General features: G+C 38.9%; 3 protein-coding genes across 3 annotated transcripts in view; 2 read left to right on the top strand and 1 right to left on the bottom strand.

Moving 5' to 3' along the window:
* Nucleotides 1-14,856, bottom strand: part of LOC118805159 — a 1,027,118-nt gene that overhangs the window by 103,254 nt on the left and 909,008 nt on the right. The window lies entirely within an intron of this gene.
* On the top strand, nt 1,527-2,465 carry LOC118806237 (putative gustatory receptor clone PTE03). The gene has a single exon (XM_036567711.1). It carries the CDS (start codon nt 1,527-1,529, stop codon nt 2,463-2,465), a length of 939 nt encoding a protein of 312 aa, XP_036423604.1.
* On the top strand, nt 7,545-8,483 carry LOC118805157 (olfactory receptor 52E8-like). The gene has a single exon (XM_036565772.1). It carries the CDS (start codon nt 7,545-7,547, stop codon nt 8,481-8,483), a length of 939 nt encoding a protein of 312 aa, XP_036421665.1.

Below are 14,856 nucleotides of genomic sequence, written 5' to 3'. Positions count from 1 at the left end.
TTGACCTGGCCCAACTGTGACTCTGGTCTTGTCAGTCATCCAGTAAACCTGAACTTGATTCCAACTTCTTTGTGTGGAGACTACGGTTACACCAGTGATACTGTACAGTTTATTATTATATGCATGGACCAGTTACAACAGCCATGAGAAGGACTGAGTCAAATGTCTCTATCCAAAATTTTCTTTTACATTTCATTTGGCAAGACGAAAGATAAACTGAGTACCTGAACAGCTAAAGCATCAATATGATGTTAAAGCTAAAGTGGCCCTCTTATTATTAGGTGAGAGTATGGCTCAGCAGTCAGAATAGACAAAGGCAAAAAACTGTCTATCTGGTGGGGCTCTAAACTTTGAGTGAAAGCTGAGGTGTAGTCCTCAGTCTGTGGATTTTGAGTTCCCAAACCAACCTCGGATGGATCTGTTCACCCTGAACTACTGGCACCAATGTTTTACTATCTGGTGTTGACCAGAGGAGGATGGGTTCCCCTTCTGAGTCTTGGTTCCGCTCAGTGTTTCTTCCTGTTTCTCTTAAGGAGTTTTTCCTTGCCACTGTCGCCTCTGGCGACGCTCTTGGGGGCTTGGACCCGGATTTCTTTCTGTAATGCTGATTTCCTTGTAAAGCTGCTTTGTGACAACACCTGTTGTAAAAATCGCTATATAAATAAACTTTGCTTGCTTGCTGTGGAATAGTGCATGAGAGAACATGATAGTTCAGCCTCCAACCTGTTATATACACTGAGTCCAAAGGATTGTATGAAACTGTCTGGCACTGCCAATGAAAAAGCTTTAGGGAAGTCATTCTGTGGAAAAGTGGATGAGTGGCCATGTTCCATAATGGAGGTATACTTTAATTAGGTGACTTTGGTCACATTTATAGCACTGTGTATAATATTACATGTATAAAAAGTTATCTATTTAATAGATATTGATTTAATTTAATGGACAGTTGTCCATTTAAGAAAACTCTATTAAATTAAAAACTCAGTCAGCATGTATGTGTTTCACAAGACAGCAGCGAGACATTGTTGAGTCTAATTTAAGCAAGGGCAGGTGATTGTTATAACCATTAATCAGTGATGAACTGTACTTCAGGGGGCTCTTCTCTGTTATTATTATTATTATTATTATTATTATTGGTGGTGGTGTTTGTTTTTGTTCTTTTGTTGTTGTTTGTAATCAAGTTGATGTGATAAGACATGAGCATACATATTATTGTAAAATTTCATCTTCTATTTTTACCAGTTAATCCAGTACAGATTTGCAGTTCATTAGCACTGTTTTCTAACTGTGATGAAATAAAGTAGGGCTGGACTAGGAACTGTCAGTCAGTGAGCCACTAAGCAATATCTAACCATATGTAAATACTTCAAAGTGTATAAATACACACAAGTCTGTATCCCCACCATAGGATCACTGTATTTTCAAGCATGTCTTTGATTGAAAATGATCAAATAAGATATTTGCTATGACCAGAAACAGACTAATCTAATGTTCATAGAGACTGATGAGTTACTTTATGGGAACTCATGGATTATTCTACTAATGTTACGTTCTTATTTTTGGAGGGACATGTAGAACTGAATAAGTACAGATTTTTGTATTTTACAATTACTCTGACTGTCTGTCTATTGATTATTTGTAGTAACACTGTTGTTATTTTTGTCATTTACACAAACAAACATCTCCATGAGCCGATGTACATTTTCATTGCTGCTTTGCTTTTTAATTCTCTCTTTGGAACAGCTGCGCTTTATCCTAAAGTGCTGAGTGATTTTCTGTCTGAAAGACAAATTATTTCTTACCAAGCATGTCTGTTGCAAGCTTTTGGCATTTATACTTATGCTGCATCAGAGTTTACACTGTTATCAGCTATGGCCTATGACAGATATGTGTCCATATGTAAACCATTACAATACGCAACTCTTGTAAAAATGTCCACTGTTAGAAAACTTTTATTTTTCTGTTGGTTTGTGCCTTCCTGTGAAACTGGCGTATTAATAATATTAACATACCGACTTCAGCTGTGTAAATTCAAACTAGACAGAATCTACTGTAATAATTATTCAGTTGTTAAATTAAGTTGTGGAGACATAACTGTGAACAATTTATATGGACTGTTTTCTTTAACCGTTGCTGTATTTCCACCAGTGATCTTCATTATCTACTCCTATGTTCGAATCCTTGATGTCTGTTTAAAGAATTCAAAAGATTTCAGACGAAAAGCTCTGCAGACCTGCTTCCCACACCTTTTTGTTTTTATTAGTTTTACTGTGACAACCTGTTTTGAAATTATCAACCTCAGATTAGAAGCAAATGTACCTCACATTTTTGCTATAATAGTGTCAGTTGAAAATCTGGTTATTCCTCCTTTAATCAATCCCATTATGTATGGTCTGAAACTGCAGGAGATTTTGAATAGGATCAAGAGAATGATTTGGAAAAGGAGGACAGACACATCCTTTTAAATGTTCTATTTGAATTGCTTGCTTTGTACTCTGTATGCAATGAGAAAAATAAATGTGTCTAATCTTCGCTTGTAGTTTCTTTGTTTCTTTGAAAAATATAACCTTAATAATGTGATGCACCAGAAAATGCATTGTTAACATAAAACAGATATTTTTTTGGGATGTTTTTTAGATGAAGTATTTCTAGCTTCAAGTACATGGAAGTGTCTGTATTTGTAAGAACTGGTTTTGCTGAAATAATGATTTGACAGTTTTCCTAATTATTGTTAATAGCTCATATTGAAGCTCTTTTGGCCTAAAGGTGGTTTAAACATGGTTTGAGTGCTGATATCACAACAAAATATGTGACCTTTTGACTTTATTCCCAAGCTAGCACTGTCACTAACACAAATGTTTACATGTGTGATGTTGTTAGGTATTATTACATTTTATGTGTGTGTATGTGTGTATATATATATATATATATATATATATATATATATATATATATATATATATATATATATATTATGCAAGTTATTGCAAACCCACAAAGAAAAATTGCAAGCAGTGTCTATACATTCAGTTACACACTCCAAACATAATCTCAAACTTTTCAGAATCAGAAACGCAATAACTTTATTTTACCAAGAATATAACAGACACACACACAAGCAATTAGTTTTGGTGAGTCACATGTATGATATGGAACACAATGAACAAACCAGACAAGCATACAGACTTAACAAGTATTAAACTAAGAGAAAAAAATAGATTAGAGAATAATAAAGAACAATAAAGAGCCATGAACAAGTTCAAGAGATTTATGAATATCTGAATATATGTAGATATGAATATCATTACATAGACAGGTCTGAGTAAACATATTACAACAATTATGTACAGAATGTTACAGTATGATATGAAAATTTATAAAGATTAACATTTGTCAGCTGTGTAAATAAGAATTATATTACAGATGATTTTATTGTAATACAATAAAAAGGTTTGTTTGTTCAGTTTCAGTGTAAAGTTTGAGTGTCCACTGTGGTTCATGAGCTTCGCAGCTCTTGGGAAAAAGCTGTAAGCATGTCTGGCTGTGCTGGTTTTGATGGCCCTGAATTTTCTACCAGAAGGGAGTGTCTGGAGGAGCTGATGTCCAGGATGAGAGGGGTCAGCTGTAATTTTATCAGCACTCTTCATTAGTCTGCTGTTGTAGATGTCCTGATGCGTTGGCAGATATATCCAATGATCCTTTCCGCTGTTCTGATTATGCTCAGGGGTTTGGCTCATTCTTGTGAGATGGAGGAACCAAACCAGATGGTTATGGATGATATGAGGATGGACTTGATGATCGCAGTGCAGAACTGGATCATCAGGCTCTGTGGCAGGTTAAATTTATTTTTAACCTTCCTTCTGTCTCAGGAAGAACATTCTCTGCTGTGCTCTCTTGGTTATGGAGACCATGTTCCTCTCCCACAGGAAACCATAGAGCTGTTGATGTGGAGGGGAGGTAGAGAGGGGGTTTTTTCATGAAATCCAACACCATCTTTACAGTCTTTTGTATGTTAAACAGCAGGTGGTTGCTGCTGTAGTAGAAGACCAGCTTCTCAACTTCCTTTCTGTAGGCAGACTCAGCACTATTGACTATAAGGCCCACCATGGTGATGTTGTCTGCAAACTTGAGGAGCTATACAGCTAGTTCCTAATAAACAGTCATCAGTGTAGAGACCAAAGAGAAGGGTTGACCTTGTGGTACTCCAGTACTGAGGGCCTAAGGGTCTGACATGTGTTTTCCAAGCTGCACCTGCTGTCTCCTGTTTGTCAGGATGTCCATCATCCACAGACAGCTGGGATAGTTTGACCTGCAGCAGCTCGGGCACTATGGTGCTGAAAGCCAAGCTGGAGTCCCCAAACAAAACTTTTACGTAGGTTCCAGGTCTGTCGAGATGCAGGGCCAAGCTGACCACATCATTAGCAGACCTCGAACTGCAGAAGATCTGAAGGCCTTCATATGGGCTAGGACCAGGCATTCAAAGACCTTCATGAGTACATACAGGACAGGGCTACTGTAGTCTTTTAGTCTAGTAATCTTTGATTTTTGGGGGTCTGGAATGATGGTAGATGTTTTGAAGCAGGGAACAGAGCAAAGTCCCAGTAATTTGTTAAAGATGTTGGTAATAAATCAGTGCTAGATGATCAGAGCAGTGCTTTAAAGTGGATGGTGAAAGGCCCAGTCCCATTTCAACCCTTGCCCCTGCCACTTGGTCTTCCTTCTCCATTTTAGGTATTCATGCCAAGGGGTAAGGTGTCCTGAGTTTTTTTTTGAGAGGGCAAGGGTGAAGCAATAGGGCTCCATGACCATCCAAATGGAGGTTTTTCAGAAGCACACTCCAAATGGAATAAAAGGAAAACGGGCAAGATGGCCGCACAAGCGACAAAAGAAACCCACAAATCTAAGTATTTTCTCTTTTAGAAAATTACAATAACCATTGTATTATTTTAGTTTAATGTTGTTTTAGTGCATCATGGTCCTTTTGTTCATAACAAGCATAAAAAACTGCTACTACTATGTTGATGTCACTGTAGCTAGCTAGCTAAATTTCCTGTTCCACTTTAACGCTTAGAACCCTAGGGTAATTTGAAGTAATTGGTATTTGGGTCAATTACAAATTAGGTCGCAGTCAGGCATTTAAATAGGGCATTTAAGTGAATATAAATGCAGGATCTGAATGGTGGTTTTCTGAACTTGATTACTGGCTGAATCTTCACTGAACCTCCATAAAGTTACTCTGGACACACAGTGTAAGTCCTGCTGGTCAATGTGATTGTGCATTGCATCGCTGCTTTAACCTTTTTGTTGTCATATGAAGGCTAAGGCAGAGAGCTAATAGCAGGGTTTACAGTGGTTATGGCGGTGTTTGGTGCTGTATTTCTGGGTTGTCGGATGTTAGAGCTGGTTTCTCTCACTCTGGCTTGTGATGGCAGGTTCTGCTGAGTGTTCTGAGTGTTTGTGCATCATGTCATTTTTTTTAACCCTTCAGTGAAGTGGACCACAGAGGCTGAAACTGTCTTCAACCTCCAAAAACACCACCTGACCACCGAACCTATTCTGCATAATCCAGACTTCAACTGACCCTTCACAGTCCAGACCGATGGTCGTGGATGGGTACTGACCGAAGATTTTGACGGTGAGGGGCATCCGGTGTTATATATCAGCCACAAGCTTACCCCCGCAGAACAATGCTATGCCACTCTGGAACATAAAGCCCTGGCCGTCAAATGTGCCATTGACGAGCTACGGTATTACCTAACTGGTAGGCCCTTCATTTTAATCACTGATCATGCGCCTTTGCAATGACTAAAGACTCTAACCCATGTGTCACCAGGTGATTTCTGGCAAATACTAAGACAGTGATAGAGGATAGAGGAACAAGACTACAATCAGGACCAGAAACAGGAGCTAAAGATATTTCCACACCCAGGATAGATTCTGTGCTCCTTTTGTGGAAAGGCTTATTATCATAGGTTTATTTTTAAGAAAGGGAATTTCTTCCAAACCACAACTTTCAGGATATCAACTTGGAAGATTATATGGAAGAGTGCCACCCTGAGTGCTAAGATGTTGCAGAGTGGCACTGCTTGCAGGTATCGCTTCACCATCCAAAGTCCTGCCATTGACTCCACCCACTTGTCACACACTCAACAGCCCTTATCTCACATATTCATCTAATGCGGGTCCCATCCTCAAGCAGCTCATTTACTAACCCCCAAATCTTTGGCAAACTGCTCCACCAAATCAGAGGATGAGATATGCAAGGACTAACTACCGTTATACCACTATTTACCACTATATATAGCACTTCTCTCCACGAGGATCAATAAATATAGCAGATATTTGTGAATCACCCAACCTGATATACCTTCTTCAATGCCATATCTTGAACCAAGCTTTGGTGCATTGTGATCTGATTACAGTCTGAATCCATTAAGGCTTGATATGCCTTTTGGACACCCACAGGTATGCTGTATCCTTGATCAGGGTAAATTAGTGGCACTGCAGGTACCAAATCCATCATCCCTACTTTCGTAACTGAGACTAATCTTGGAATTGCCTGGACATCAATTACCAGCAGGTCGAATTTTGGATAACAGCCATCCTCAATATGAGAGCCAGAGCTGCTGCACATAGATGAAGGGTCTGCCAAACGGACTGAATATCAGCATCCTGAAGCACAGCTGAAGGATGGCTTTCTTTTGGCTGTCATACTCCAGCTGCTTTTACAGCTGCTGGGACACTAGCTTGGCTACTCCAGACAGGTCCAGGAGAAAGCAGACCCCCTACTTCTCCTTTGGAAAGCCACAAGCACCCCAGCTTTCTCAAAGAGCTACACAAATGCTTTGTGAGGTTGATATAGGTTGCAGCTGGAGTGCTGAAGGCTGCAGAAAGCAGCTTTCCTCAGTCTGTCATACGTAGATAGTTGGACAACTGAAAATAACTTTTGGTTGACTTCTGGAAACGAACTATTTATGTCTAGATCTCTTCGGCTTAAGGTAGACAACTTAAATGCAGACTTATGCAGTAAATGAGTTAATTATAGATGTCTGGATGTGTTATCGAGGACAACACCTCCTATCAAGGTTTTTTTCTTTATCTTGATTTGGGAGTCACAATTATCATTAACCGCATACAAATGATCTGTTACAGGAACAGAACTTCAACCAGGATCAAGAACAGAATATTCTATTTATCAGACTATAATAATCAAAGAAATGTATTAACTATACATCACCAAGAAGTAATACCAATTTTCCTCACATAATCCAGTGGATGTGCAGTGTTGCAATAGAAACAAAGGTGGGCTGGGCTAGAGAATCGTCACTTAGTCAGTAAACATTTAAACGTCACTATTTGAGAAAGTATAAATACACACAAACCCATTTTCCTCACCACAGCCTGACTGTAAGGCTGCAGTTCATCATTGCTTATAATTTCTAGTAGATGATACCTGATTGAAGTAGAATGCCACTGTGACCAGCATCAGATCTTACAGACTAATCTAATATGTTAGAGATTTATGGGTTACTTCATGGGAACTCATGGACAATTCTTCTAAAGTTATGTACTTGTTTCTGGAGGGGCATGTAGAACTGCATAAACACAGATATGTTTACTTTATAATTACTCTCATAGTCTATACATTGATTATTTGTGTTAATACTGTTGTTATTTTTGTCATTTACACAAATAAATGTCTCCATGAGCCGATGTACATTTTCATTGCTGCTTTACTTTGCAATTCTCTTTTTGGAACAACTGCCCTTTATCCTAAACTGCTGAGTGATTTTCTGTCTGAAACACAAGTCACTTCTTACTCAGCCTGTCTGTTTCAGGCCTTTTCTATTTACACATATGGGGCTTCAGAGTTCACACTCTTATCAGCTATGGCCTATGACAGATATGTGTCCATATGTAAACCATTACAATATGCAACACTTGTAAAAATGTCCACTGTGAAAAAGATCTTATTGTGCTGTTGGTTTGTTCCAGCCTGTGTAGTTGGCACATCCATAATACTAACATACCAACTTCAGTTGTGTAAATTTCATTTAGACAGAATTTACTGTAATAACTATGCAATTGCTAAATTAAGTTGTGGAGACACATCTGTTACCAAATCATATGGATTGTTTGGTTTAACTCTTGCTGTATTTCCACCAGTGATCTTCATAATCTATTCATATGTTAGAATACTTGATGTCTGTTTAAAGAACTCAAAAGAGTTCAGGAGAAAAGCTCTGCAGACCTGCTTCCCACACCTTATTATTTTCATCAGTTTCTCTTTCACCTCCTGTTTTGAAGTGATCAACACCAGATTTGAAGGAAATGTACCTCATATTATTTCTGTGATGGTGTCAGTTGAAAATTTGGTCATTCCTCCTCTTATTAATCCTATTATGTATGGTTTGAAACTACAAGAGATTTACAGTAAAATCAAGAGAATTATGTGGAAAAGTAAGACTCATACATCTTTTTAAATGTTTTCTTTAAAAACTATACATGATTCTGTTTATGCTGTATGCTATGAGATCCCATTTGATGAGATTTTATTAATGTATTTTATCTTGTTTATTTCCCAACAAAATGTTGAACAAAATGTTAAACATTTACATTTAAATCAGCACACAGTACCACTGCATACAAAACTAAAATAATATATACTTTGCCCATTAAAAACAATAAGACTGTTGTGCAGTGTGGGCTCCTCACTTTATTTGGATTCAGTAAGAAAGCCATGTAACTTTAAAAAAAAAGACTACCAGTGAACTTTAAGCCTATATCTATAAACATACAAAGGTATGCTTTAGCCTTTCATCACAGCTTGAAAGTACACCCAGCTACTTATCATACACCTAATCTGTATAAAATCACAGGATTAAACTTTTAAATGATATATTTTAGAAAAACATTGTGTTTGAGCTTTCAAATGTGTTCTGTTAATTTAAGGGCATGAGGTCCACCACATTACTCAGAGGGCTGAACTGACTGTAAAAACATGATTCCAAAAACAAATTAACAAATAAACCATAAACTGAACTGTAAGATTCAGACACAATAAGATTCTCAAACTTCTGCCAGGTCAGTGAGGTGAGATTACTCTACTCTAACACAAGGGCATATGGTCATAGGTTTACAGTATTAGGTTTTGAGTGTTTTACAGTAGATTAGTTACTTAGATATGTTCCCACTCCAGCATCATGAATTGAATACTAAAAAATGTGAAACATATTTTTTAACTCTGTAGCAACTGATTTGCAGCAAATAGTTACAGCATTGTATCAAAGTCAAAACTAAAAACAGCTGCCATTAAGTTACTCTTAAAAAGGAGAACTCTGGATGTTTCCGTGTTAAACTACAGACCTGTCTCAAATCTGCCTTTCATATCTAACATCAATGAGACCTTTAACTGCAATTTTCTGAACTCCAGTGGTTATTTTGATAATATCAGTCAGGCTTCTGACCTCAACACAGCACTGAAACTGCTTTAAATTTAAAAAGTGTTAAATGATATATGGCTGAATGCTGACTCAAGTGAAATATCAGTTCAGTTTTTACTAGATCTCAGTGCTGCATTTGATACTGAAGATCATATAATACTGCTGAACAGGTTGGAAAATTGGGTAGAGAGGTCCAGAACAGTCCTTAATTGGTTCAGGTCTTAGAAGGCCAGTGTATCTTTGTCACTGTTGGCAGTTCAAGTTCAAGAAGCTTTATTGTCATTTTAGCTCTATACAAGTGCACAGTGAAATGAAACAACAATCCTCCAGGACCAACACAGGAACACAAGTGCAAAACAATATAATACACAGTGCAGATAATACAGTGCAATAAATACGAAAAAAACCTATAATAAATACAAAACACAGGCAGTACACAGTACTGAGAGTAAGTGGAGCTGTGCAAAGGAGGATGCAACATACTATGACATATTAGCAGATTAGCAGATAGCCTAGCATATATGAGCATAGCAGTCACTGAGGTAGCAACCAGAACAGCAATGGAATACAGTATTTGGTTGATACAGTATTCTAGCAGCCAATATTGGTAAAGTGTGCAAAAATGCAAATAGATATAAAAGTTAATAGATAGATACAAACCGGATTCCAAAAAAGTTGGGACACTAAACAAATTGTGAATAAAAACTGAATGCAATGATGTGGAGGTGCCAACATCTAATATTTTATTCAGAATAGAACACAAATCACAGATCAAAAGTTTAAACTGAGAGAATGTATCATTTTAAGGGAAAAATATGTTGTTTCAAAATTTCATGGCGTCAACAAATCCCAAAAAAGTTGGGACAAGGCCATTTTTACCACTGTGTGGCATCCCCCCTTCTTCTTACAACACTCAACAGACATCTGGGGACAGAGGAGACCAGTTTCTCAAGTTTAGAAAATAGGAATGCTCTCCCATTCATGTCTAATACAGGCCTCTAACTGTTCAATCGTCTTGGGCCTTCTTTGTCGCACCTTCCTCTTTATGATGCGCCAAATGTTCTCTATAGGTGAAAGATCTGGACTGCAGGCTGGCCATTTCAGTACCCGGATCCTTCTCCTACGTAGCCATGTTGTTGTGATTGCTGCAGAATGTGGTCTGGCATTATCTTGTTGAAAAATGCAGGGTCTTTCCTGAAAGAGATGACGTCTAGATGGGAGCATATGTTGTTCTAGAACCTGAACACAGTTCTCTGCATTAATGGTGCCTTTCCAGACATGCAAGCTGCCCATGCCACAAGCACTCATGCAACCCCATACCATCAGTGCTGCAGGCTTCTGAACGGAGCGTTGATAACAACTTGGGTTATCCTTGTCCTCTCTGGTCCGGATGACATGGCGTCCCAGTGTTCCATAAAGAACTTCAAATCGTGACTCATCTGACCACAGAACAGTCTTCCATTTTGCCACACTCCATTTTAAAAGACCCCTGGCCCAGTGCAAACGTCTGAGCTTGTGGAGCTTGCTTAGAAATGGCTTCCTCTTTGCACTGTAGAGTTTCAGCTGGCAACGGCGGATGGCACAGTGGATTGTGTTCACTGACAATGCTTTCTGGAAGTATTCCTGAGCCCATTCTGTTATTTCCTTGACAGTGGCATTCCTGTTTGAGGTGCAGTGACGTTTAAGGGCCCGGAGATCACGAGCATCCAGTAGAGTTTTACGGCCTTGACCCTTACGCACAGCGATTGTTCCAGATTCTTTGAATCTTTTGATGATGTTATGCACGGTTGATGATGATAACTTAAAAGTCTTTGCTATTTTATCTTTCTGCGCAACAATGGTGGAATTGGTGATCCTCTTACCATCTTGGCTTCAGAGAGACACTGACACTCTGAGAAGCTCTTTTTATACCCAATCATGTTGTCAGTTGACCTAATTAGTGTTAATTGGTCTTCCAGCTGTTCGTTATATGCTCAATTTCCTTTTTCCAGCCACTTATTGCTACTTGTCCCAACTTTTTTGGGATTTGTTGATGCCATGAAATTTTGAAACAACATATTTTTCCTTTAAAATGATACATTCTCTCAGTTTAAACTTTTGATCTGTGATTTGTGTTCTATTCTGAATAAAATATTAGATGTTGGCACCTCCACATCATTGCATTCAGTTTTTATTCACAATTTGTTTAGTGTCCCAACTTTTTTGGAATCCGGTTTGTAGATTAGTCATATCAAGTAACATATTTCAGTGAAATGCAATAATTATATTTAAATCCAGTGTCACAGACTTAATCTGGAACTGCAAGATGTGGAGAGTGAGATGGTCTCTCATTGATGGAGGGAAAAGAGACCCTGATGATCTTTTCAGCTGTCCTCACTATTCGCTGGAGGGTCTTGCGGTCGGAGGCAGTGCAATTCCCAAACCAGGCAGTAATGCAGCTGCTCAGGATGCTCTCTGTAGTGCCTCTGTATACAGTGGTAAGGATGGTGGGTGGGAGATAAGCTTTCCTTAACTTCCTCAAGAAATAGAGACATTGCGGGGCTTTCTTGGTTATGAAGCTGGTGTTCAGGGTCCAGGTGAGGTTTTCTGCTAGGTGAACACGAAGAAACTTGGTGCTCGCAATGATCTCCACAGGGGAGATGTTGATGATGAGTGGAAAGTGGTCACTCTGTGATCTCCTGAAGTCCACAACCGTCTCCTTTGTCTTATCCACATTCAGATATAGATTGTTGACTTTGCATCACTCTGTCAGTCGCCGCACCTAGTCGTTGAGGCAAGAAGCTGGTGATTTCTTCGGCATGGGGACATACGTAGTGGCCTTGAAGCATGCTGGAAAAATGGTGCTGCTTAGTGTTGTTTATTAAGTAGCGATGATGTGAAGATGATGAAGAAGTCTCCTCTGACACCGCATTACTTGCATAAGATGTTTATTACAAAGTAAAATGGTATCATATCAAGCACTATAAAGTACCTGAGAGAGGATCCATGCCAATTGTGTCCCCTCCAAAACAGAATAAACCAGCTGCTTATATAGGGTGCTTGTTGTTGAAAAAGCAAACTGAACATATGGCCCTTTTTAAATTGATCTCATCTATGTGGAACTAAGACCTTTGGAACAGGGGGCCCCTTTAACGTAAACATTCCAAAACCCTGCAAGACAGATAACTCAGACTTCAGACACCTCATATTCCCCCCTTCGAGGCTTCCACAAAGTCTCGAAAAACAAAAAGGTAACACATGCATATTTGCGGTTGTAACAAAATAACAGGTCCTCCTACACATGCTTCCTACAGCATAACCTTAGCAATGCAACAACTTTCTGGAGTGTGAGAGCGAAAAAACCTGTCAGGCTGCTATCATTCCTGAAATGTCCATCAAACAATCTAGACAGGAAAAATTCACTCACGGCCCCTCTGCCCTAGGCAACCACATAGAATACTCCAGACCACTTTAAAAAGGAGGAATTTTGACAAATTGTATAGAAATATGACTTAAGCAAATACATATGGAAACCTCAGAAAATAAAATCAAAACAATGTCCACATTCAGGCTGGTCAACCCATCGGACCTTCCAATGGACCTTTCCCTGCCTAACACCAATATCCTTAAACTCCCAAAAAAAAAGAAAAAAACATCTGAGGTCCCAGTGTACTTACCCCATAACAGAAAACATCAGTCTTCAATCAATTAAAACCCAAGAAAATGTTATACATTTAAGTACTACTCATACAGTAAACAACTCATACACTCAATCAAACTAATGTCTTACTAAGATTATCACTACCTTATAAATGTCCTCTATCAATATCACCCATTACAACAAAATCCAATACTATGCAAATATATATGAAGACATAAAAATGTATCACACTGCAGCTCCTCAACAGCGTCGACTCTCAATGTAGCGTCGATGATGTGTTGACTCTGGGCATTGTATCACAGTGTCCTTATTCAAAGTCCTTTAGTCCAGTCTTATTGTCCATGCACATCGGGGTCCCAGAACGTCCAACCATCCTTATAGTGGTCTTCCCCCAGCATCGTTCTTGAAGGACAGAAAAGAAAACCACCAACCAGTATCTTTTGCAAAAACAACAGATGCAAATTGAAACATCACATATGGATTAACATCTTATAAGTAAATGTGAAATTCACAATATCATACCTACACATTATTCCAAGCTATAAACACCTTTCATTTCCCCCTGCAATCATCCCACTCTATAGTAAGAGACTACTAAATACCCAAATAGTAACAGAAATAAATGTTAAGACTATAATAAGAGTAGATATTCAAAATGGATATTTCTCCATCAGTTCACCTTCTATCACCACTTCTTCGTCATCGTCTGTGTCAGTCCTATGTAGTAATGGCATCTGAACTCCAACCCATCTCAATATCATAGCCTTCGCAAAGGTTAACAACAATGTACAGAAACAGAACATATACCATGGAAATAATCCTATACCCCACTTCTCTCCTAGACTTATCCTTCTTCTCCCTTCTGGACAGTAAAAACCTCATATGGAAGCTTCAATGTTGCCATGTAACAGCATCCTATCCACCCATATGGTAGAAATATATATGTCTTATCACCACAAACCCCACAGATTTCACTTCTAATGGATCAGGGATCGCTGTTATCATATGTTCATGCTGATTGTCATGCATCCCTAAGGCTCAGAGGTTTCCCTGGACTCCATCTCCCAGAATCTGCTGGGAGATCACATGACTCCTGACCCTCCATCATGCTCCTATCACAGGTCTCTCTCTCCTGAGTACTGATCTGTTACACCTGTGACCTCTCATTAGCTTTAGTATAAAGCCTGGGCTTTTAGAACAGTTCAGTGCGAGGTATTGCTTCTTTCTAGAGCCACTGAGCATGTTTATTTCCTGTGTTGTGTTTTCCGGTTTTGACTATTCATCTGTATTTTGACTCACCCGTTTTTGCCTGACCCCTTTTGGATTGTTTTTGCCTGTTGTTATGTTTGTGTTTCTTTACTTGCTGCCCTTTCTGGATTGATCTGTGCCTGTTTCCTGACAACAATTTTGATTGATGAGTCAAACAGTGAAGCCTTTTTTGGTCTTTTTATCCGCGAGCGTCTGAGTGGTTCTATCATGTTACACTGATCAAGTAAATTCACATATGGTAACTCTCCCAACCAAGAACAATTATGTCTAGGTCTAAACAGATGCACTGACAGAGCCATCACCTTATCTTCTGCTGATTGCTGCTGATATAACAGCCACTATAATGCATATGATTGACATTTAGCAATTAATGGTTCCGGTACCTCTCTAAAATTGAAGGCCATGTGCCTGGTGTTTCACCACACATGGACAATTCAGCTTCCTAACCGATCTTACAGAATGAGTTAACTGCTGGAACCGTAAGTTCCTACCTGCCCCTGGGTC

This window comes from Colossoma macropomum, unplaced genomic scaffold (assembly GCF_904425465.1).
Source record: "Colossoma macropomum unplaced genomic scaffold, Colossoma_macropomum, whole genome shotgun sequence".
In the NCBI taxonomy this organism is placed as follows: domain Eukaryota; kingdom Metazoa; phylum Chordata; class Actinopteri; order Characiformes; family Serrasalmidae; genus Colossoma; species Colossoma macropomum.
Note: the sequence above shows the minus strand (reverse complement) of the source record. Positions and strands in the feature narration are given on the sequence as shown.